The sequence below is a fragment of the Cavia porcellus genome, unplaced genomic scaffold (assembly GCF_034190915.1).
Source record: "Cavia porcellus strain 051 isolate PalLab524CR breed Dunkin Hartley unplaced genomic scaffold, mCavPor4.1 scaffold_1, whole genome shotgun sequence".
Classification (NCBI taxonomy): Eukaryota; Metazoa; Chordata; class Mammalia; order Rodentia; family Caviidae; genus Cavia; species Cavia porcellus.
Window position 1 is genome coordinate 67,251,054 of NW_026947484.1, and position 25,646 is coordinate 67,276,699.

A 25,646-nucleotide genomic window follows, 5' to 3' on the forward strand; every position below is an offset into this window, starting at 1 on the left:
GCTCCTAGGGGCGGTCCATCTTCCCACACAGGTTGCAGTCATTCTCTAAAGGGCAGCAAGGGACATGTGTGGGGTCTGTCTCCTTGGGAAATGAAAAGGCTGATAGGGAAGCTATAGGGCAGCCTCACAGCTCCTAAGGACTCTAGACCTATTCCCAGTTCCTCAGGGACCACTAAAACCAGCCCATAACCCCTGGGAAGATAAATGGGCCTTAGAACAAGGAGGAATTACACAGGGACTCTGGTGGTGTCCCTTCTTCAAGGGACATAGTGAAAGGCTTTAAAAATGCTTCAAAATTCCTTCGTATGGGAAGAGATGCTACATTGAAAATGGTCACTCGAGTTTTGGCAGGGCCAGCACTGGCAGCAGCTACCCAACAGGTCTGCAAAGCCTGCCCACTCTGTGTCACAATGCCCCAGGTAAGCGGATCTTTCTCAGGAGAATCATCAGTACAGAGGAGAGGGACAGGCCGCAGAGGGCCCTGGAAACCTGACTCTGCCCGTGCACCATCATGTGGAGGGTTTTCACAGGTGCTGGTCCTCCTGACACCTGTGCTGTAGCCTCTCCCATCTGTTCGGAAAAGGCTGGCCTTAGTCAAGGTGCTTCTCAAAGACATCACCCCGGATTTGTACTACCCCAGTCCCTCCAGAGTGCCAATGGACCTCTCACATAATGTTTTACCTCTCAACTAACTCAGGGAGCGGGCAGGGCTTTAGGAATAAAGTTCCGCCTTCATTCCATTTAGCCGCCCCAATCCTCTGGAAAAAAAGAGCCAGCCAGACCCTAAAGCGAACTCTGGTGAAACTTTGCCCAGAGATGTCAGAGTCCTACTCTGATGGCTGCCAGTCATAACATTCCAAGACCTGGACTAAGTTAGAGTTCATTTGAGATGCTACATGGGAGGCCATTTCTGTCCTCTGATAGGACTCAGAGACCACGAGATTCTTACAACTTCTCTTTAATCTGGGCCAATCACAGTAAATCCCCACCTTATGAACAATTGAGTTGTGAATTTTCACAAATACAAACAGAACTCGGATTTGAACAAATCATGACGTAGCTCCTGTGTCTGCCAGACAATGCCACTGTTAGGCTGCTGTGTCCTCCCTGTATGGTGTGATAGTGCACAGTGGCTCCATCAGAGCCCACGGTGACCGCAAGCAGGAGGAAAAGCAGTGATGGTGTAAAGAAAACTGCTAGGAAGCACAAAACCATCTACGTTGTACACTTGTGCCAAAGGTGTGCAAGGCTCACTCTGCCCGATTTAGAAATCGGTCTGATTTACGAACGTTCTCCCAGATCAGAGCTTGCTCACAAGGCAGGACTCACTGTACAACAGGCTATCCAAATGTGTGGGAGCAGAGTACTGCCAGCTCCTGGCCCAGGGGATCACCTAGCGTCCGTCCTGGAGACCAAGTGCTCATAAAAACTTCAAGGCGAGGACTCCCACAGACCAGGGGAGGTCACAAGAGAAGGGCCCCTGTGTGGTGACCCCTGCCACCGCCCACTGCAGTAAAGGTGGCAGGGGCAGATGACTGGATTTATCTTTCTAAAACAAAGCCAGGAACTGTCTGAAGAACAAGATCACCCCAAAAGGGAAAGCTACTCCTGTGAGCCTTGAGCCTTGAGAAACTTGAGATTTTCTTCAAAAAGCAAAATTCCAGTACTGCATGAAAAGGCTCTTGCAAAAGCCATGACCCTCAAATTCTCACTAATTTATCTGCCATGCCTCTCTAATATACATTCTTCTCTACAGGAAGTGTGGAAATCTCACCTACTCCCCATATTTAGGTTAATAGTAAAGTTTCTTTCTGCTGTCAAACAGGCACTCGAATGTCACTAATTCTGTTCTTGCAGGGTTTTGGCTGGGTTTCCAGCCAGCAAGCCATAGCACCCAAGGTAGTTGGGGAGCCCATAATCCCCAGCAGGAAGGGGCGATAGCCCCTTCCAGCTCAAAGAAGCTGTAGAAGACAGAGAGCTCCACTCCCTGGGCACCCCGGGAAGAATCAGGGATTCGTATCTTTCAGGGGGAAATGAGGCCGGGCTGGCTAGGGAATAAGCATGACCTGAGTCCAGGGCAGATGAGCCAACTGAGTCTCAGGATCCCCCAGGCAGAAGTTCTCACAGGTTCTCCTAAGCTGTGGCTAGCATCAGAGACTCAGACAGGAGATGTCTAATTGGAGGCAGCCTATCTGGGACATGGACAAAGCCCACTGACCATTGATCTGCTTAACAGGTGATACTTACATGCAGAAGTAAAAGTTTACGGCACAATAATACAGGCAGCATACTTTGATATTTTCTGTATATTTTATTATTTTGCTTTTAAAAAATCCCGAATGTAATGCAGCAATGAGTCACAACTGTAGTTTGGAAAATGCTGGCATAGACAGCAGAAGTGACAGCACTGCTGTGGCTTTGAGTGTCTCGAGGGCACCGGTACTCTGTTACTTGTGAACATTCCAGGGTGATACATTTGAAAAAGGCTGCAGTGTCTCTCTGACGCCTACTGTGCATTCCCTGTGAATCCCGACCTAGAAACAGGGCAGTCAATGTCCCTAAGAGGGCAGCTCACACCCACGTCCCAGATTGTGTTCTTGTTTACTGCTTATTGGTTTTTTGCTATTTTCTATCATGAGAAACTTCTGTCTTATCTGAAATAAATTCTTTTACATTTTTTTATCCAACTCTCTAAAATGTGCAGGTTTAGGGACAGCATCAGACACAAGAACCCTCTACCTGTGAGCAATAAATGAATTGAAAGAAAAGGGTGTGGGAGGGTGTGAGTCTGAAGGGAGGGACACAGGAGATGTCCAAGCAGCAGAGAAAGGTGAGTCTGAGAAGGGGAGAGGTGGTTTCTCAGAAAAGATGTGACCGGAAAGGGAGTGACCTCACCTCACCCGGGGTGAGAGCCGGCATTCCTGGAAGAGGGAACAAGGAGCTCTGGCATGGTGGGGGACGCAGGCACACTGAGCTCCCGTGGGTGCTGGGCAACAAGCCTGAGCAGAAGGCTGTCTAGAAGGGCTGCTGGCCCCTGGGGAGCCTTGAGAGCCACGTGGGTGACTTCTTGCTCTTACTGGGATCCGGGAGGAGATGGTTCAGAGTTCAGGGTCTCAGTCTTGATTCTTTGTAGCAGACTGCAGCTCCTCAGTGCCTGGTACCACCGCTGGCAGAGGTTCAGGGCACATCAGACATATACCAGACAATCAGTTCGCTCGTGTAGCCCAGCACTGGACAGGCACCTGCAACTCTGTCTCGTTGGGGGTCTAATCTGCAAGGCGGGAGGGGAGTGGAGCAGAATAATTGTGGAATAATTTAGGAGAACAAATATTCTCTTTTATGAAGAATTCTTCAAAATTATTTCTTGGAACGTTGGTTCAAGTAAACTCATAATTTACAATCATTCTCATCCCACCCCTAGATTCTAAAGGTGAGGACGAGAGAAATGAAATGATGTATAAAGCAGACTCATCAAATCCCAGATTTATAGCTTTCACCAGGTGCCGATGCTTACTAACTACCTCAGGTCATGATTCTTCTTAACATCTCCTGATGAGCACGATGATCATCACAGAATAAATGAGTGTAAGAGCTGGTGAACCCTTTAAATTTATTCTGGTCTATCCCTCTCATTTGACAGCTGAAGAAAGTGGGGTCTACATAACTTTCTATGAGTTACCCCCAAATGATTTTCCATCAGATAATTAAGTCAATCAACAGCTATGACTGAGAGTGACTTATCTTTTTGGTATAAATTCCTTTAGTTTCTTAAAAATGCAAATGTATATTCTTTTAATAGAATTCACATTATGCTCCCTGTATTTTTCTATCTTGCCTTTTTTTCACTTAAGGATTCTCCCTAGATCTTTACTATTCACAAGTAGAGATGTGACACACAGAGTCCGTGTGTCCAAGTTAAGATGGCCATGCTTCACTTAGGAATATAATCTTTTGGAACCACTATGCTGTATGCCACATGTCATGGACCGAAACGTCTTTATGCTGCATATGACAGTGCTTGTGATTCACACACTCACAATATTTAATGACTGTACAATATCTCATTGTATGGATGAATCATAATTTTTGAACTATTCCCTGTTGGAATTTCAGGTGTTTGGAGGGTTGTTATTAGAAATAAAATTGTAGCCATAAATGATGGGACTTATCCCTGATTATTTCATATGTGAAGAATTACTGTTTCGATTAGACACCTGCTGAACCTGGCCAGGCAAGGAGAGTTGTACAGATTTGCCATAAACTATGTTTCGGAATTTTTGCAATCTTAGCAATTTAGGACCTAACAGATCAGTTATTCACATTAATTTGGAGTTTGAATTTACTGTAGTTTTAATAGTATGAAATACCGAGAATTATCGTGTAGCTGTTAGTTTGAGAAGCCAGGAGGTTTTCTTCTTAAGTTGTAAAGGAATCGCAAGAGCTCTGTGTGACACAGTGACAGAACGTCCCGGAGCTTCCCTTCGGGTGTCACCTTTACTGTCAGCTTATCCCCGGCCCCAGACTCAAGAGTCAAGCACCGAAGAGAGCTTGCACATTCATGTTTAATGCCTAAGGCGCCTACGTTTCTTAAGCTGTAAAATAAACAGATAACACTGCCACGCCACGCACTCCGTGTAACAACACACAGGACTCGCGCAGGTGCGCGACCTGATGGAACAGGTGCTGTTCCCACTTAGGGCACTTCATGCTCCTCACGGCAGAAGCATTAATTGTCGGCTCCGTAATGTACCCGGCATTTGCCACGGAAAGAACATTGAGTGGCCAACCGGATGCCCTTCCTCCACCTTCTCGTTCTGCTTGCTTTACTTTTGCTCAAAATGTACGCAGGCAAAAAATAACAATAGTAAAAATAATAAAAATCAGATGTTGGGGTCCACATTCTATCGTGCCATTTGAGCTGGAAATCTATGCTTCAAAGTTTTTCTTTTCTTTTTTTGTCTTTTGTTTATTTTTAATCAGGCTGCTCAAGCATGACCTCGAAGTCCTAGGAGCCTGGCTGAGGAAGCTTCAGGGCTGGGGTAGGGCACTTGCCAGGTGTGGCCAGGCCTTTCTGCAAAGCGGGGATCATTGCACCATAAAATGCAAAGTACCTGCAGCCTCCCGTGCGCCCCTGCCCCGTGCCGCGTGCCCCCATCCGGAGCTGGGAAGCGCCGGAGGATGTTTACCCTCCCCTCCCCGCTGGACTCTTCTTAGAGTTGAGCCCTACAGAGGCTGCCTCTGTCAGCGCTTCCAGGCGGCCGCGGGGCTGACCGCAGGCTTTTGCCCAGCCAGAGCCGGGCCGGGACGAGGCGCGAGCAGCCCAGGAACTGTGCCCCTGAGAGGCCGGCGTGCACCCTCGACCTCAGGCGGGGGCAGAGACTCCAGCTTTGGCCCGGCTGCCCTCTGAGAGCGCGCAGCCGCTGCTGCCGAGGCAGGGAGCCAGCGGAGCTGTCACCTGTCCCCAGCCGGATCTGGCAGGACAAGGGTCCGGCAGGCAGAGCGCGCGGCTGCAGCAGCCTCGGCAGGCGGCGCTGGACAGGCACCGCCGGAGACGCAGACTCCAGGCCCTCAGCACCTAGATTGTCCCCGTTTGGCCCCAGGAGCCGTCGGCTTGGGGAGCTCCAGGGTCACCTCGGGCAGACGCCAGGGCGGCAGGTCCGGGACGCCCCGCCCCCTGCTGTTCCTGGAGCCGCCAGCAGGAACTTTTCCACCGGTCTCGGCCGTGGTCACTGCTGAGGTTTTCGGACCTTTCTAGCCGGGAGCCGCGCAGACCCGCTTCTTGCAGCCCTACTGCTGGCCGGTGCCCTGCCCGGGGGAGCGCACTCCCGCCGCGCAACCGACGCCCCGACTTTTCACGCGCACTTCTCCAGGTGCGCTCGGGTGCAAGGGGCGCCCCCTACACCCCAGGCCCTTCCGGAGCCGCGTGCCCGGGCCCCGCCGCCCAGCCGAGCCTCGGAGCCAGCCAGCCCCCAGGCGCGCCATGGCCGGCCGCTGCTGCTGCCTGTCGGCCGAGGAGAAAGAAGCGCAACGCATCAGCGCCGAGATCGAGCGGCAGCTGCGCCGGGACAAGAAGGACGCGCGCAGGGAGCTCAAGCTGCTGCTGCTGGGTGAGTGGCTGAGTCTCCCGGACCCCGAGCTCGGGGCGCCCCTGCTCGAGGGGGAGGACGCGCCGCCGACGGTGGTGCGCGCCCAGCGGCCGCCTCCTTATCCTGAGCGCCTTTGCTGGGGCCACTGCCGTCCTGGCCCCACAGGACCCGGGCTTCACCCCGCCCACGTTCTGCCCGTCCGCAGCGGTGCCCGGCGCCCCGCTGCCTCTGCCTTCTCCCCCGTGCAGCTCCTGCTGACCCACGACTGGGGCGAAATGGGCAGCTGCGCGCCCACCGCGCAGGCTCCGATGCCGCTCTGCCTGGGGTCGAAGCCGGGTCCAGTGCCCAGCCATGTGTCTTGCGGCGCTGACTGATTAGGGGCATCAGCTGGTGCTGCGCGCGGACCCTCTCCCCACTTTAGAGAATTAAAAGTGCAGGCTCAGGAAATGTCCCAAGTGAGAAAAGCTGGGGCTCAGACACCAGGCTAGGCAAGGGGGCGAGGCCCGTGACCTCTGCCGCCCTGACTCCGGTGACTTCCTCCCCTGACTTCTCAGGGCTCCGCCAGCGAGGGGTGTGCTGCGGGCCAAATCGCCTTGGCCCTGTTTGGACTCGGGCTCGTAGGCTGCAGCAGGGTCCACTAGGTCTTCATCAGGCTTTTTTGGTGTCTGCAAAGGTCTTTCAGAAATAGGAGTGAAAGTACCTCCTGTATGCTGGTAGTGGGTCCATTAACTGCTCGAGGAATATTTCTTTTTTCACATTGGCACATCAGCTGTAGACTGGCTTTCCCACCACATAGGCGCAAGTAATTCAGCTCCCTTCTTTCAGCCACCCCAGGCAGAAATTCTGTCTTCGACTGTCTTCCTGTGTATGAATCTTTAGTACAAATAGTCACCCTCCCAGAAACTTCAAGGACAGATAACTAGACCTAGTTAGCATAAGGCAGAGAAGGCTTTTAGTCAGGACAGCCCTTAGGCCCTGGCAAGGGAGCCTCTTTGTATTTACTTGTCCCTGGATTTAGAGACCTGCTCTGGTTCCCCCCTGGCTTTATCTTCCCCTGGGGACAAGAAATCTCCATCTACAAGGAAAGGGCCATTGAGAGTCCATGCTCCCCCAAAGACCCAGATGAAATTCCCTGTTCAAGGGGGCCCATGCTTGCTGCTGGGGTCTGAAGGGAGCAGATGATCAGATCCCTGAGGATTGCCCAAAAGCCCTGTTGGGACCGCTGCTTGCCGAGTTGGTGGAGGAGCTTGGGAAGGTGGCCCAGGGATTCCAGGGTGGGGGTCCAAGAGACCTCCCAGAGACAGGGTAGCCCAGGAGGGGAAAGAAGGGACTCTGTCCACTGGCCAGGGTTTCTCTTCCATGTCGGGGCGAGGATGCTGAGGAATCGGAGAATTCTGAATTGAGTCTAGCTTTCGGGGCTATTATAGAGTCACATTAAAGGCAGAGAATGATGTGGTTGTTTGCCAGCTTGATTAGTATAGTAAAGTAATTAGGCTGACCTTCATTTATACTCTTGCCCCAGACCCACAACCACAGGGTGGACCTGGGTTTAGTTGCATGTTTTTCCAAGGCAGGCTAAACACTGCTTGGTTTTGCAGTACTTAGATTTATGTCAATACATGAAGTTCAGAGTCTGGGATATACCAAAAGCTTGGCTCTTTGTATAAGAAAGTGTGTGTAAGTCAAGCTATACTGTATGGAATAATAAAAGTAGGAACTTGATTTAAAACGCTTGTATTTTCACCCTGACGAGAGGAGGAATGCTTGTAGCTAAATCATTTGTCCTGAAAGCACATTTCATCTGGTGGCTGGAGAGCCTTCTCATCCCCAAGGCTCTTGTCCACCCTCAAACCATTGCCAGACCTCCTGGGAGGACCTGTGTTTTCATCATGTGCAACTGAGACTAGTATACTGTCTCAGTGACAACTTCCCCATTAAAAATAGTTTCTAGGAGGCTGGGGATTTAGCTCAGCTACATGAACACCTGCCTTGCAAGCAGGTGGTCGTGAGTTCGATCCCCGGTACTGATAAAAAAAAAATGTTAAAATAGTTTCCAAACTTCATGGAAATGTCCAGAAGCCCAAACGTGGCGTGGTTAAATCCTCTGGTTTTGTTTCCTCCTTAAGGGAAAGTAGCACAGTCCATTTCTGTCCAAGACAAAGGACAAGGTAACGACAGAGAAGATGACAGAATCGGGGAAGAGTGTCCATTGATTTTAAGTCACTCTGAGATATAAATTCACTGAGTGCCTGGCATAGGTGGGTTGGATCATGCAGTGCTCTAATGTCTCAGATGAGAACTCCACTGTGCAAATTTGGGATCCTGCGTGGGGCAAGGAATGGCCTGGAAAGCTATCAACTCTTTGACAATGAATCATGTCTTTGTAATTGGATGAGAATATTTCTGAGGCGCATTCAGTGGAGCATATCCTGTTTGTGTTTAATAAAAGTACAAAGCAGTGTCCAGGGGAGAAAGGTAGAAGCTGTTCTCTGGATATGGCCCAAAATTACAGGATATCGGCAAGGTGCCAAAGGACTGGGCTGAGTTTAGTAGAAGAAATTTCTTATTTGGACGAAAAGGAGTTTCTGATAAGAATGTTGGTAGATAGTATTCAGTATAAGAACGTGGGCAGTGGCGATAGATGGGATGTATGTGGTCTTTTCTTGATTTTTGATTAAATGCAGCGTGGTGAAGTGCTGCTTGCTAATTGGGCTGAGTGTCTTTGGTAACTCCGAGGGCTCTGGGACTCTGGAAGGAAGAGGGGGTTGTAACTTATGCTAGTTGTATTCATTTGCTAGGGCTGCCACAATCAGATGCCACACACAGGAAGGTTAGAGCATCAGACAATAATTGTTTCACAGTCTGGAGGTTAGAGCTCTAAGGTCAAGGTGTTAGGAAGTTTGGCTTTTCCTGAGGCCTCCTGCCTGGGAGAAAGCTGCCCCACTGCAGTGTTGCATGGCCTTTTTGCAATGTGAATATGCCCCTAGAATCACTGCCTTTTCTTTCAAAGACTTCAATCCTATTGGGTCAAACTCTTGCCCACCAAGGGCCTCATTTTATCTTAATGTGTTCAAGAAGATGTTACCCCTAAATGCAGTTACATTCTGAAGTGCTGGTGTTTGGGACCTTGACAGATTTTGGCATGAAGACATGAGTAAGTCTATAAAACTGTAATCTAGGGGTTAGAATGCAGATTCCCAGGCCAGATGGCGCGGGTTCAAATCCTGGCTCTTTCTTGGCTGTGGACTGCTCTGGGCTTTGAGTTTTCAGTAAGTATCAATTATTCTTTGTTTTTGAGTAGTTCCAGGCAGCGATGACTTGTCTTCTACTTTAGTTAACCTGTTGTATTTCGCATTGTAAATAAATTTTCTTGATACTACAGTGCTTTAGCAGAATATTTTGCTCTGAATTTGTTTTCAGGTTTCCTGGGCCTTAAAGTTATTTTAAAGTCTCCTTTCCTATATATACCAAAGAGTTGAAAGTTTGGGTCCCCAAGAGTTTTATTGGATTAAATACCAAAATGATCCCATTTTAGAACTACCTTAGGCTCCCGGTCATGAAGTCTACTAGAGAAAATGGTGGCGCTGTTGTGGGTTTACTGGTAGTAGATACAGTGACAGAATTTTCTGGCCCTAAAAGAGAAGGGGAGGTGTGAACTGGTAAATATGCCAGTGTTCCTTTATTTTAGCTTTGTTCAGCTTCAACAGACTTCCAAGCCTGGTGAGAACAGTGTCCAGTTTGGGGAATCATTGCCACCCCTGTGTTGAGATTAGTAGCTGACAGGCAGCTTCGATGAGGAGGGTGGTCCTGCGGGCTTAACAGAGACAAGGAGGCGGTACGGGCAGAGTGCCCATGGAGGCCTCTGAAGGAGGGATGTCCACACTGGGTCTCAAACATGGAGGGCATAGAGTGGTGAGGATGGTCTACCAGCAGGGGCCTGGACTATTCCCATTGGAGGGAGAGATGAGTCTGCAGAACCAGAGAAATCTCTGAGGGCAGTCAGGGATGCTCTTGGGATCTGGGGTAATATGAAGGCCCTTGGGAGCAGGGCCACAGGGAATTTTTGTGCTTTATCTCAGTAATTTATGTGAGTACTGTGTCCATTATAAACATAGATGTTAATATGGAATGCTTTGTTAATGCTGTTTTGTTTGCCAGAGTCGGCTTCAGAGGGAGTTGTGTGTGTGTGGCTTTGTCTGTGCTTATGTCCATCCAGGACTGGATAAACCAGGCCTCTTAGGAGGCAACGACAAATGCCCCTCGTCCTGACTATAGAATCTCTGGAAATAATGAGCTTTCACCTTTTGCACCTCTTTGTATAAACCCTACTGAAGTATTTTACGTACAATAAGAGTCACCGATGATAAGTGTACAAATGAATGTGTGTGGGCAATTGTGAGCAGTTGTGTCAGTGTTGCTCTAGAGCATCTCTGCCCCCAGGAGTTCCCTGTGTTCCTTTGCAGTCATTCTCCTCCCCCAGACTTGTATTTTTAACTTTTGACTTGGAAACATTTTCACATTTATTTAAAAAAGCAAGAATATCATACAAACTACACGTATTTTCCTGTATTTCTTTCTCAGTTATAATTTTCATTAACTTCAATAACTGAAATATTTGAGGGCAAGTTATGTGCATTGTGGCCTCCCCTCCTGTCATTTCAGGGAGCTTTTCCTGAAAATCAGGGGCAGTACTTTACTTACACTAGAACGGCCATTACACTTCAGTAAGGGTAACTCAATACAACGCTTGTGTCCAATCTACTATTCCTGTCCCGGTTTCGTATAGTTGGCCTAAGATAGTCCTTAGTGGCATCTCCTGACTTCCAGTACAGGTTCGGGGATTGCACTTGGTCCTTGTGTTCTTTGAGTTTCTTTAATCTGGAGCATGTCTATGGGCTGTCATTGTTTATGTGACACTGAAGTTTTGAAGACTATAGTCCCCTTTGCTTTCTTAAAACAGAACTCCCCTCACCTGGGATTTGTGTGATTTTCTTATGCTGAGAGTTTCAAGCTGTGCATTCTTGGCTGGAACATGGAGTAGGTGATGCTCACTTTGGGGGTTGGGGGTCACATCTGAAGGAACCCTGTATTTACCTTCTCATTGCCTGTGCTGTTAAATTTTAGTTTAGGTGTTGATTGATCTATCCATTGTGCCATACTCTCCTGAGAGGCACTTTTTGAGTAGATACAGTTCAGACTCTCAGTAAGTCTCTCCACCTTCCTCACCACTGTCCTGGGTGTTCAGAGTCGTGTTCTACCTCGGAGCTACTGCTCAGCACTGCTGGATTTTGTATTCATGGATTATTGTTGCATGATCCTATCTGTGACAGGATGGCTACACAATGCTCTTTGTCCCGCTCCAGGACTCCATGTTTACTAGCTGGTAGTTGATGTTCCATTGTGGGTTTCCCTTTGCCTCTATTTGTGTATTCCTGTGCAGACTCTCCTGATGCTCACATGGACCCAGGACCAGAGAGATGAGGTCCCCTTCCCACTGGCTACAGTGTCATTGTGACATATCCCTCTTTTTTTCTTTCTTTTAGCACTTGCTAATGTTCTGGTGTAACCAGGTGCCCCTACACTTCTTGCCTTCCTTTACCTGGGTGAGCAGTCATATTTCCCTGTGAGGTCCTACTTCTTTACCTCGGTGTGGTCCTGCTTGCTTTAGTGCAGAACTGTACCTTTTCCTTAAAGAAAGGTAAGTGTTTGAAACAAATACAGCAAGTCTCCTAATTCAAATCCCTCATTAGTATCTAAGTACCCAAAGGGCCAAGTTTTTAAAGCATGCTGTTAGAGCACAAAATTTTTGAGGCTTTACTTAGTTAAACTGTGAGCAGATGTAAAATTGGGAAATCTGAGAGAGGAGTTTGGCATAAAGCAATGTAACAAAAAGTTTTAATCCTTAAGTTATTAGTTTTATTTTTTCAAAAAATTTTTTTCTAGAAAGATGCTTTTCTCGTCTGTGATAGAATTTTCGGCGCTGAAGGGAACCATCTGATAGGATTTTGGTGCAACTGAAAAGATAAGAAGTATAAAATAAAAGTGACCTTTATTTTTAAGAACGTGGGGAGAGACCCCCTGACCCTCTGGGGTCTGGCGTTCTCTCCGGGGTTTGGCATTCTCTCCACCAGACATTCTCTCCCCTTGGTGTGGGGGCGTACATGTAGCTTAGGTTTGGGGTGGTGCCTAAGGGGCATTAGTGATGCACAGGTGGCCCATTGGTATTCATTTCCTGCCACAGGTGAATTGCCTAGGGGCAGGGAAGGTGACCTCAAGATATAGCCTCTTGGTTCTGCCTCTCAGCTTCACCGGCTACAGTGTCCCATCTGGGGCAAAAAACTTTCATTCCTTTGAGACCTTACCCCAGGGCTACTGGACTGTCCTAGCCACCAGAGAGTGGGTAAGCCACCCTAACCTCTAGCCCTCACAGGAAATGCCAACACTGCCAGATTCATCACTGACAGATCTGCTTAGACTTACTGCTGAAGACTGACGGGGCTCAGGGCTCAGAGTCCTTCTCAGAGTCCCAAGTCCCACTAGAAGTCCCAGGTAAGACATTCTCTATACTTGTGAACATAGAGGCCGTGTATAGGGTTCTTCCTGAGCTTTCAGGCCACTATGTTAAGTCCTCAGTCTCTAAAGGGCGTATTGATGGCCAACCTATACGGCCTGTACAAGACAGGGTCTATCTCGTGCAGATTCCAGACTGCTTCTTTCCAGTCCACCCAGTGGTAACAAATCTTCCCTCCACCACTCACTTTACAGTCCTAAATCTTAAAAATGCTTTTTATTCCCTTGTGTGTATGCAGACTGACACAGACTCTGAGGCTCAACAGCTTACACCTCTTATTGCTAGTAAACCTCTCCTCAGGGATGCACAGCACCCCCTTCCTTTCTTATTTGTCAGTTTCTCAGACACAACCCTGGTCAAGACTGACAGATAAATTTTATCTTCTCACCTTTGTACTTTTTCAGGATATATAAAAGCCTTTCCCACAACCAGGGAGACTGCTAAAATAGTTACTAAAGTCCTGTTACAGCAATCATCCCAAGGACTACAACCAAATTAGAGCGACCCATACCTGGTCTTCTTGGCCACCTCAACAGCGGTCAAAGTTGCTAGTCTGCCATCCTGGTTTCACATCACTCAGGCTAAGTGGTGCCCTTCCAGCCCTAAATCTAACCATCCTTTTGCTTACTCATCTCCACCTCACCAAGGACTCACAGCCACAACTCTCAGGCTGTCATGTTTTGTTATCCAATTTGGTTCCTAATTTCTTATCCTTTTTACAGCAGGACTCTTAACAGTATTTCCTAAAGACTTCCACATCATGCATACCAGAGACAAGTCTTACCTACCTACCCTCTTAACTTTTGCCCTTTCAAATGGGGGAATAATCACCTCTCATAACTTCACTCCTCCTAACCCCACACTATTTTTCAGAATTCTACCTTACCGTGGCAATGATTCTACCTCAACATGGTCCTGAGAAAATGACATATCTAAATTAAAGGCACCTTTCCTTCTACCTCACCTGGGTCCTTAAATGTGATTGATAGTGGCCTGCCTCTTCAGAACACCTTATCTCTTTGTTTTTCCAATCTAACATACGGGCATTCACCAGTGATAAAGTTGTCCTGGTTAAAACACCTGGCACCAACTTCTACATGGGCATCAACCATCATCCCGTCAACACTCCTAAACCCCAGTATAGCACCCCCTTTCAGCAGGAATCATTAAAAAAAAGAAATCTTGGCCCTTTTCCTAAAAATCAAAAGATGGGAATGAAAGGTTTTTGCCCCAGAAGGGACACGGTAGCCAGTGAACCTGAGAGGCGGAATCAAGAGGCTGTATCTTGAGGTCATTTTTCCCGTCCCTAGGCAATTCACCTGTGGCAGGAAATAAATACCAATGGGCTACCTGTGCATCACTAGGCATCACCCCAAACCTAAGCTACATGTATATACCCCCACACCACGTGTCTGGCAGAGAATGCCAGACCCTGGAGAGAATGCCAGGCCTGGAGGGTCAGGGGGTCTCACCCCACGTTCTTAAAATAAAGGTCTCTATCTTCTGTTTTTCTTCTTGCATGACCTGTTGTGGCTTGCGGTGGTCCTCCTGAGCCTCATGTGGTCATAGGCAGGGGGCTTTGAAAGTGGCTGGATTAGGTTATGTGAATCACGAGAGAAAGATGCTGCGAGAACTCTGTCTGTGGGGTGGCTGGGAGGAGAGCAGGCAGAAGAGAAGTGTTTACAGTGAGTCCTTATAATATAGCTAGCTCCTGAATTACCCAAGGCAGAGGTTGAAAGCCAAACAAAGAGGAGACTGTACTGGGAGGATTCTCAGCCATCGAAAGAGACAGAGACAGAGACGAAGATCTAAACAGAGCTGGGAAGAAGCAAGCGCCTGCCTTGCAGTTGGGGGGGACTCCTCCTCCAGGGTGCCTCGCTCACTGTGCCCAACCCACTCCCCCTGAGCAGCCAGGCCCTCTGGCTTGATCGCTACACCTCTGTGGTGCTGAGGCCTGATGTGGATCACGGCAAGGGGTGTGATAGAACTGTAGGGGGAGGAGGAGGAGGACTAGCAGCGGCTGAAAAGATAAGAAGTATGAAATATAAATAACCTTTATTTTGGGAATGTGGGGAGAGAACGAACACCCCTGACCCCCTGGGGCGTGGCATCTCCACCCCGAGGCAGGCGATCTCTCTGTGGAACACGTGGAGTGAGGCACATAAGTAGCCTCAGCTTGGGGTGGAACCCAAGGGGGCATTAGGGATGCACAGGTAGCCCATTGGTCTTAGTTTGGCGCAGGAGGCAATTCCTAAGGGTGGGGGAGATAGGAGCTTCCTGGTTTTACCGGCTACAGTATCCGGCCTGGGCCAGCAACCCTTTCAGGGTGCATCCCTGGGTCCCTGGCTTCTGGCCAGGGGACATTTGTCTCAGATGCAGCTGTTACCTAACTGCAGTGGAGCAGAGGTGGGGTCCCTGTGAGCTCAGCAGCTGGGGCTGCCAGCACCATCAGAGGAAGGAAAAGCACGGGGAATCTCAGGCGCTGCTGCAGGCCTAGGGAACCACAGGGGCCTCTGCGGGAGCCTTGGTTTTCATTATGAGCTGCTGGCTGGCTGCTGCTGTGCAAATTAACCAGAGCCAGCCAGGGCTGTGTTGCAGATCATTTACACAGGAGAGTGAGTGATTGGGAGCGAAGCAGAAAGTGCAGCATTGGTGGGAGCTGGGAGAGCAGCCTGGGTAAAAAGGCAGGATCCCAGGCCGGCTCCACGGGAAACACTGGCGTCCAAACAGGACAGAGCTGGGGATACCACACCCTGATCCGGGAACTCGGAAGGTGTTCTGAAGTGCCAGCCCTGCCAGGCTTAAAACTCTGGCCTCGTCTACTGCTGAGCTGTTTGCAACCTTGAGTGTATATTCGTTTTCCCATCTCTTAAATGGGAGTAAATGGAACAGCAATGTATTTGGTGGGTACCATTATGAGAATTGAATAAAATGAGTCATTGTTTTTAAAGTGTTAATAGTGCCCGGCACATGCTCAATGCTACTTATTTTCAGAGCTAGATGAGTAAAATTCTGCTGGTGATAGGCTTCTGCCCTAGGAAACGGACAGAGCTGCCTTTTATCTTGCTTAGAAGCTTCTCTCAAAAGATGGGTGGTCAGACGCTGGGCGGCTCTGATGACAAAGGTCTATACAAAGATTTGAGGCTTTCAGAAAGGAAAAAGAAAGTATAATTTTTAAAAACTGAGTTGGTAAATGTAAGCTGAAAGAAAGATCTGAATGAAAGCATGAAGAGGAATCAGCTGTCTTTAAATATTAAGGTATGTTGATTAGTACCGCAGCTAATTCCTTGTTTTGCCATATGCTTATTTTACAGGAGCCTGAGCATTTCCTGTTACTCTAGGAAGCTCCCATTACCTGTCCTCCAGTGCTGCCTCTCACTCTGAAACGGCTCCCTGAATCTCATAGCTGCTTTCCTGTTTCAGAGCTGTGTCTGTCCTCTTGAATTACTGCATGAGTCTTCTGATTTCTTCCGGTCCTTCTTTGGTCCGTTTTCAACTTGGACCACATCATTACCTTGCTTAAGGTCAATGCTGTGGACTAACGCTCAGGATAAATCGCAGATGTCTTCCTGCCACTCAGAGCGAGAGTAACACACCGTTCCTTCCTCCCCGAGTTACTGGACTGAAGCTGCATCTGCCTGCTTTCTGCATCTTGAACTCCAGAGCCTTCATTTTGCTTTGATTTGCTTTTTCCTCTGCCTGGAGCATTGTTTCCTGTTCCCTACTGCTGCTGCAAGTAGACAGTTGTTGCTTCTTTTAGTGCCACATCTTGGATCAGAAGCAACAACTCCCCGAGTTACTGGACTGAAGCCTCTGGTGGTTCACGCTACCTTTGCATTATTTATTCCTCATTGGCTTGATTCTATTACTCAGCTATTTTCTCTTTTTGGAATTCTTATTCATTGATTGGTTGGTTTGTCCCTGCCCACACCATGCTAAGCTCCATAAGACTGTGTCTTATTATTCCTAAGTCCTGCTCCCTGACCCAAAATTCTGTCTGGCACAATATTTACCAAATGGTACAGAATAAGTACCAACAATGCAGAATGTTTGACCAATCAGAAATGATATCAGCCATTTGACTCTAAAATATAAAAGCTTCTAATGAGTACATGTTGATATACCTGTTTTACAAATGGAAAAAACAATTCTTGTGATTGTTCAGTGTCCTATTGCTGCTTACTAATAAAACAAGGTCAGGCATTTAATATATTATTTTCCTGAATAAACCTTTTGCACACTAAACAGGTGCAGTAACAAAGGCTAAGTTTTTCTAAAATATGAATGTGAACAAGCAGCCCTGCCTGTGTGACTTGCCCCCACTCGACTTCCTAGTGTTAACTGTAAAATGATTTTAACAGTAGAATTCACGAGTTTGAACATACTTTTTAGCTTAAGAAACTTGTTTATGGGGATTGCTGGTGTGGAAATTCATTCTGTATGTGGTTTGAATTTTGCAAAGTTTGTATTTTCTTAGCAATTTTGCGAGAGAGACCGAGGTGACATCTACTTAGTTGCTGGCGGCTGCAGGTTTTAGGAATATGGAGGAGCAGGTCTCTGTCACCCTCTACCCTTCCAGGGTTCTGCGTAGGTTGAAAGGGTCCATTATAAAGAGGATCATGGGGGCTGGGGATTTAGCTCAGCGGTATAAGCGCCTGCCTTGCAAGCAGGCAGTCGAGAGTTTGATCCCTGGTACCGATAAAAACGATAAAGACAAGAAAAAAAAAGGATCATGGTGGAGGAGACTCTACTCTTGGGATGGTGGGACAGAAAAGGGGATGTAAATACAAGGACAGCGAGGTTAGACTGGAAGGTGAGAATTAAAGGCAGAAGAAATTTGATTGGTTGATAAGCACATTACCCTTCATGGGGACTGTTTTGTTTCTGAAGATGTCATTACTCTAGGGGTCTCTAAACCCCAGCAGTAAGTATGTTTCCTGCTGATTCCCACCTCCACAACAGTGTCCTGTCCTAACCTTCATGGGAAGGTCAGCAGCACAAAGCCTTTGATGGATCCCTTCTCAGAGAGCCAGGACTTGATACACACCAGAAATACATCACAGCATTACTTGAAGGTGGTGGCATGTCCTGAGGAACAGTTCGTTTCCTTATTATGCAAACATTATGATGTGTGGTTACATAAAGCTGCATGGCATAGCCTGCTGCATGCCTAGGTAATACATACCTGGGCCTCATGCATGCACAGCAAGGTACTGCCCTGAATATCATAGCACCAACAGTACTGTAATCATAAGTATGGGTTGCTGGGTGTGGTGGCATATGCCTGTAATTTCAGTTTTCTGGGAGGCCAAGGCAGGAGGATCACAAGTTTAAATCCACCCTGCATAACTTAGCAACTTAGCAAGACCATGTTTCAAAATATAATAAAAGGGCTTAGGATGTATCTCAGTACAAAGACCGTGGGTTCAATCCCCTGTGCTGCTACCAAAACAAAAGCAAAACAAAGTGTGTATTTAAACATATCTCAACATAGAAATGTACAGGCAAAATACTAAGTGAATAGCCACTGTAATCTTACAGTACCACCATCATGCATGTAGTCTGTTCTTGACTAAATCATTGTATATACAGAGATCAAGAGGAACAGTGTGTTTAAACTCTGGAGGCCTCAATTCATTTTCTGTGTGTGAATGGAGGCTGAGACCTGTTACAGGACCCCAGACGAAGACATTCTCCTTAAACCCAGGGTCTTCCCTGTAAAGTGAAATGTTTGGATCAGCTAACTTGTCTGTCTGTTCAGATCTTTCAGTGGATGTTATGCCAGTGCTTCCCAAAGAGCCCAGAACCAGCAGCATCAGCGTTGGTGCTTCCAGGGACCTTGCTGAAAATGCCAAGCTGCAGCTCCACCATGGCTCCGGATTGGAGTGAAACCATTCATCTGCATAATGCAGAGCCCTCCAGGAGCTGCCTGTGTCTGCCCAAGTTGGAGACTCTTCTTTCTAGTGGTGGCCTGGAGCTCGACAGGCCACCCCAGGCTCCACAGCCCAGCTCTCCACAGACACCCCCCAGGCACTGGGGACAGATTTGTCATGGGGAAACTATTTCTTGACATCGAACAGTTTCTCACCTTGGCGAAGGGACTTCAGAGTCTGCGTGAGGTAGTTTGTAGTGTTCTTGTAGCATTTGTGCCACATGCCAGGCTGGTGGATAAAGAGGAACAGCAAGTACACATGTGTGTGTGTTACCATGGCAACCGTCATAAAGAAATGCACCAGGCTTTCACGTTTGCCTGTTAATATATTCTAGTATTTCAAGCTTCTCACTAGTATCAGTTTACAAATAGCATGTTCCCAGAAGGGAAATTTCTAGCTTTAATTCTACTGCAGCAGGCATTGAGAGGAGGTAGAAAATAAAGACAATTGAAATAGTTTGGTGTAGATAAGCACGTTTTGCAAATGGAAGAACTTTCAACTGGACCGGAAGTTGATTACTAATGTATTTTCCATTGAAGCAATTTTTAAAAATAATAGACACATGACACTGCTTGAGAACCTAATAGAGGCTTGACAAGCAAGTCCTTGTTTTCTGGAAGAAACCCCTCATGCTACAATCAATTTATTTTATTTATTTTTTGGTATCGGGGATCAAGCTCAGGACCTCGTGCTTGTCAGGGAAGCGCTTGTGCCGCTGAGCTAAATCCCCTGTCCCAATCAATTTACAGTAACAATATTTTTATGTCAATTTAACAAGGGTTTTAAATTTTCTACATAGTTATTAGCATTCTAGATTTAAAGACTAGATTAAAACTTGTCAAATTCCCCAGAAAGTAATTTTTTTCCTTGGCACTGAAACTACAAAATCTCTTTCCTAGATTCCCAGGGTGCCTACACACAGGGTTCCCATGTGTGCCTACAATGAATCTTTTTCAACATGATATAAAAGATAATTTAGGTAAAATTTGCCCTTAACCAAATCAGTTAAATGTATTTTTCTTGAAGTTTAGGAAGAGGTAAGATTGATTTTGCTTGAAAGTCATCACTGCACTGATGATCAGCTGTCAGTTATTACAGTGGTTGATACATTATGTCAACTTGAGAAGTTTAGAAGTTTAACTGAGTATCTCAGTAGTTCTAAATCCTTCCACATAGAGGACTTGCCCCCAGAGGGCTGTTTAGACTCCAAGATGTAAAGGTTGATTCATTGTGTCACAATGGGAAGGTTAGAAGTTTAAGTGGCTCAGCAGGGGGGCAGGGTCCCTGGTTTGTAAATGTCCTGAGCCTTTGCAAAAGGAGGGCATGGATAGGACAGGAGTGCTACACCCCTAACCTGCTCACAATGTAAGGGAGGTAAAGAGGCTTGTTCCCCCCACTTTCTCTCTTGTAGATTTTTGTCTTCCACTGCTGTGAGCTGCTGCCCCTCTACCACACCACCCTGCCTTGGAGCCAGCTGATTATGGGCTGAAACCTCTGCAAACTGAGCTCAATAAACCCTACCTTCCTTAATTTTAGTCGTTGGGTATTCTGTCCCAGCAACGAGAGAAAATGTAATTAATATAGTTATCTTTGAATGGATTAACTGTGCCCACAGGTCTCTGGACTCTGCCACGTATTAGACCTTCCTTTTTTAGTATCTTTTCCATAAGACTTTTTGTTTTTTGTTGCTTAGCTACTGTGTAATTGGAAAACATAATTTAATTTTATTACTAACCAAAAGCCAATAAATGAGGGTGATAAATCATTTACAGAATCATTATCTACTCTACATAGGATGTAAGTCGTGATAGTCTCAGTCCATGCCACTCAAAATGCAGGCTTGGGGCTGGGTATGCTGGTGTGTGTCTGTAATCCCAGCATTTGGGAGGCTGAGGTAGACAAATTTGAACTTTTTCCTTCCTTAATTCTAGGCACTGGGTATTTTGTCTCAGCAATGAGAGAAAAGTAACTGACACAGTGTGAAAAAGAAAGAAAACTTCAATTTAAACTTAAAAGCAGGTGTGGACCCATGTGGTTTGGCACACAGATCAGCACCGAAATTCAGGCAAGAAATTAGAAACTCTTTGCAGCAGTTTAATACTACTGGCACACTGAAGAGTATTTATGTTATTTTTCATAAAGGTATCAGTCTTTACCTGAAAGAAAAATGCAACAGTCCCTTAACGTGGGGAGGGGAGAGGCTCAGTGGGGTGAGGAGACTTGGGTTTAGCTGGGTTTAGGTGGCCGAGAGCTGGGGGCAGAAGAGCAAAGACTAGAAATTCGGTCTCCTGGTTGCCGCCCTGATCTTTCCTGTCCGTTCAGTCTGCACATTGCATTTCTCAGTGGCGAAACAGACTTGATTAATCCGACATGCTATTGGTTTCAAAGCAGCTTTTCTTAACCCCAAAAATGCTAGTTTATATGAAGATAAGTCTTGAAATCAAGGCTATAAGGTGATGTACTTCCCCCCCCCTTATCACACAATACAAATTAAAATAAAGCTGCCGTGGTTATCAATATAGTTTGATTTCATGAAATCAATGTCACCCTGAAATCAGATTAGAAGAGAAACCTATGTGTAGTGCCACTTCGGGTGGGCTTGTCACATGAAACCTTGTGATTTAATGGGCTGTCGCATGTGTCAAGAACTTAAAATAGTAGCTGCATGTATAACAGTTCCACACATGCTGTCATTGTCTGAATAATTGTGGGTGGCACCTGGTGACCTAGGGGAAGCTCCACACAAGCCCTTGAACCTCACGAGGACTCTGCTGAGTGCTAACCCTACGGTGTTGGTAAGCACAGCTCAGCTCTCGTGCTGTTGAAGTGGGTGCACCCCTGTGTTTCCATAAAAGTTTTCTCATTAAACTGGAGCAAAAAAAAGTGTCTGTAATTCGACCTATGCTTTAAAAAATTTGCTAATTGTTCTTCTCTGTTGCTTTATTCTGAAATAATTTGCTTCAAACCAGAATCAAGAGCTTTTCTTGACTTTTTTTCTATTACACGTAACACTAGTATGGAACAGTAATGTTTATCCAACCATTACCAGTACTTTAAATGAATGGAGTCACTTCTGTCCTTATTTGAGGTGCAGTCAGTGTCATCAGCAATCCACAGGTGAAGAAATGAGGCTCCAAGGCAAGCTTCTCTGGGAACCCGGGGTCTGGACCCAGGCAGTGTGAACTGAGGACCCTCCCTGGTCTTACTGTGGTCTTGCTTCGTTCTCCCAGAGCCACACATCCTACCAGGGTCTCGCCCAAGGAGCAGATCTCCTCTGAGCCCCTGGCTAGCCATTGATTCTGCCTTTGATCTCTCCCCATGTCTTGTCTTCCTCACCAGATTCTAAACTTCAGTAAAAGTGCTAGCTGTACTATAATCAGTGAACCCGTCGTATTTTGCACAGTGCTGGGTACTCCATAAACATTTGCAAGATGGAAGAATATGTTGTCACTTAACATCCACATCACTCAGAAAGGAAATTTTGATTTCCAAAGGTAGAAAAAGCTTGATCAAGGATATTTTAAATTTAGTAAACATACATTTATGACCAGTTCACTCTTTGTCTTTTTTAAAATTCTGCTTCACTACATGGAACTTGGGCTTGTGTTCTGAAGCCAAAGATTTATTATCTGCATTTCATTTGTTTTCTAGGCTTTCAGATTTTCTTTGTGAACACAAATGGAGACTCCAACATTTTCTCCCCCTCAATTGTTTTTATATTAAAATCAGTGTATTTGTGTGTGGGGGGGAGCCTGGAAGTCTGCTGAAGTCTATTATTTCTTCCTTTGTATGAGAAGTCTTACTTGGGCATGTGGACACCCTGCAAAGGACTAAAATCCTCACCTTTTATTGCTGCTAGATGCACCTAGGTGACCAGGTGACCGTCCATGGACTATACACGGAAGGAGCACTGGCTATTTCTAAATTAAGTCCTTAAAAGAAAGGATACGTGGATATTTTCTCTCCTCAAGGACAGGAGGAGCCCCAGAAGCCATCTGTACTGTGAAATGAAAAGGGGGTGGCTTCATTTTAATATTTTTAATTTTTATGTTACCATTTAATGAATAAGCTTATTGGTACAATTTAGGTATACATAGTGATCACATTATAGGAAATTTATAGCTATATGATACAGTTTGATTTCTTTTTCCTTATTCCCATCTCCTCCTCTTCCCTTCCCTTCCCTTTCACAAAGCTCAGTTTTCATTTTATCCTTTTCTTATTTGTTTCTTGCCCTTTCTTTGTTTCTCCCTAATTCTCTTTTCCCTTTGAACAGTTTCTTCCTATTTCATAGTATCTATTATACATTTTGGCCCTTATTTACATTTTCAGTTTCTCACACCAGAGATAATATATTTATATGTGTCCACTTTATTTCACTTATGATTATCATCTTAAGGTCCATCTGTTTAGCTATAAATGTCTCAATTTTATCTTTACAACTGAGTAATACTCCATCGTATTAAAAAACCCACATCTTTTCTTATCTGTTCCTTGGTTGATGGGCATTTTGGTTGTTTCCAAGGTTTAGCTGTTACAAACTGTGCCCCTATAAACATGGGTGTGCATGTATCTGTGATATGATGCTTTTAATTCTTCCAGAAAAAGACCCAGAAGGGGAATAGCTGGGTAGGTCAAACAAGACCTCCAATCCTAGATTTTTGAGAAATCTCCACACTTATTTCCAGGTGGTTGCACCAGTCTACACTCCCAGCAACAGTAGAGAAGGGTTCCTTTTCTTCACAGCCCTGCCAGGATTTGTTATTAGTTGTTTTCTTGATAATAGCCATTCTCTCTGGAGATGGAATCTCAGCATTGTTTTAATTTGCATTTCTTGAACGACCAATGATGATGAACATTTTTTCATATATTTATTTGACATTTGTACTTCTCCTGAGAATTGTTTGTTCATCTCAAATGCCCATATTAGGACTGCGTCTTTGAATTTGGAGTTCTTTGTATGTCTAGATATTAGTCCTCTGTCTGAAGAACAACCGGCAGAAAAATGTCCCCCATTGTGGGTGTCTTCACTCTGTTGGTGCTTTGTTTTTTGTGCAAAACTTTTTAGTAAGATGAGATCCCAGTTGTCTTTGCAACAATTCCTGTGTGATTGGGGTTTAGTTCATAATGTCTTTGTTCCCACCTATGTCTTCACCAGTCCTACCAATAGGACTGCTGGGTAATAACCCAGCAGATTTAATGTTTTAATATTTAGATCTTTGACCCACTTTGATTTTAGTTTAGAGCATGGTGATAGACATGTGTCTAATTTTAGACTTTAGCATGTGCGAAGCCAGTTTTTGTAGCACCATCTATTAAAGAGGCTGTCTTTCTTCTAGTGAATGTGATTGGCCCCTTTGTTAAAAATCAGGTGCCTGAGTGCACTTGGAGTAGTTTCCACATCTTCTAATCTGTTCCATTGGCCTGTTTTTGGTTTTTGTCAGTACCATGTTGTTTTTATCACAGTAGCTCTGTAGCATAATTTCACATGGGGTATTATGATGCCCCCAGCCTTGCCTTTGTCGCGCAGAATCGCTTTTGCTATTTTGGTCTTTTTGGTGGAAATGGGATGTTTGATGCAAAAGCAGCATGATATAAAATGCCTGCATTTATGAAATACTATTCATTTATGAAGAACAAAGTCATGTCATTTGCAGGAAAATGGATGGAATTGAACACCATCATGTTAGGCAAAATAAGCCAACCTCACAAAGTTAAATATGACATGATATTTTTCATGTGAACAATCTAAAATGCACGAATGAATGAATGAATGGAGAGATGGCAAGAAACTAGAAGGCAGACTTTGAGAGGTAAAGAACAGGGAGGAGGAAAAAAGGGAGACACATAAAGGGGTCAGAATGGGTTGTAGCATGAAACAATGTACTGAAACGAATGTCATAATTCTGTCTTACTGGTATCCACCAATAAAAAGTAAAGGCCTGCATTTCTGGTACTTGAAGTAGCTATGGTAACCCTCAACAATGAACGACTGGTCCCTTTTATAACAGCAGCTAGGCTGGCAGCCTAACAAAATACTACTCACCTTAGCTTACTCTCAATACTAAACATTACACCTGGGAGTTCTTTCCAAATTGTGTGCAAGTCTAAGACTGAAGACCTGCGGTGGGAGACAGAGGGAGGGCGACGCATTCACCACCGGTGGCTGCTGCTGCGCTGTGTTGGTGTGACGGAGGTTCACAGGACGCTTGGTGTTTTCCTGCAGTGCAGTTTTCACATATTTGATAGGGGTTCGCTGGGAGCAAAGAAACGCTTGTAGCTGCTTGTTTTAGTCGATATTGAATTTATTAAAGCTGAAAAATATAAAGACTTAGTTTTCTTAAGCCTTCGAGCTCTGTTTAAGTTTTCTTGAATTTAGTAAGTTTTGTGAAACATAGAAACATGCATTTCACTTAATTCATTATTTTTAAATTTGTTACTAAGTTAAATACTATTACTTTAGTAAATTTTAAAATTGCCTTTAAACATTTAGAAGTGTAGCTACACATTGTAAATACCCAGGTATCCTCAATTATTTGAAAAATACTCCTTTTTGAGAAATGTATTTTTCTGAAAAATTGGCAAGCAAATGCTAATCATGTAAGTGACTTTGGTGACTCTCATGAATCTAAGGTTATAAATTAAAGAAATCTTACTCTCTTGAACATTCAAATGCTGTTGCTAAATAAAGTCAAACATAATCACATTTATAGTAAATTTATAGTATTAACTCATAAATTAATCACAACTGATAGACTACTTAAAATCACATTCAAATATCTTAAAGCATCAAAAAATTCAGTGCTAATTTATATTTACTGTGTATTATTTTTTACAGAGCTGGCCTCTGTTTTCCCTAGGCTGGTTCTGGCACATGTAATTCTTTTGCCTCAGATCCCCGAGGAGCTAGGAGGTGCAGGCATCTGTCACCATGCCTCACTGCTTAATCTTTTTTTTTTTTTTTTTTTTTTTTTTTTTTTTGTCTTTTTCCTTTTTATTGGTACTGGGGATTGAACTCAAGACTGCCTGCTTACAAGGCAGGCACTTATGCCACTG

General features: G+C 45.6%; 1 protein-coding gene and 1 long non-coding RNA gene across 2 annotated transcripts in view; both read left to right on the forward strand.

Moving 5' to 3' along the window:
* Positions 1–5,307: 5,307 nt before the first annotated feature.
* The window catches only part of Gna14 (G protein subunit alpha 14), a 200,986-nt gene continuing 180,647 nt past the window's right edge, over positions 5,308–25,646 (forward strand). The window contains exon 1 of the mRNA XM_003472227.5: positions 5,308–6,107. Within this exon, the coding sequence (XP_003472275.1) occupies positions 5,981–6,107 (127 nt within the window). The 5' untranslated portion in view covers positions 5,308–5,980. The remainder of the gene's footprint in view (positions 6,108–25,646) is intronic.
* Positions 14,708–20,120, forward strand: LOC134476207 (uncharacterized). The gene is made up of 2 exons (XR_010047777.1): positions 14,708–18,776; positions 20,002–20,120. It is a non-coding gene; the product is annotated as an uncharacterized LOC134476207 (long non-coding RNA).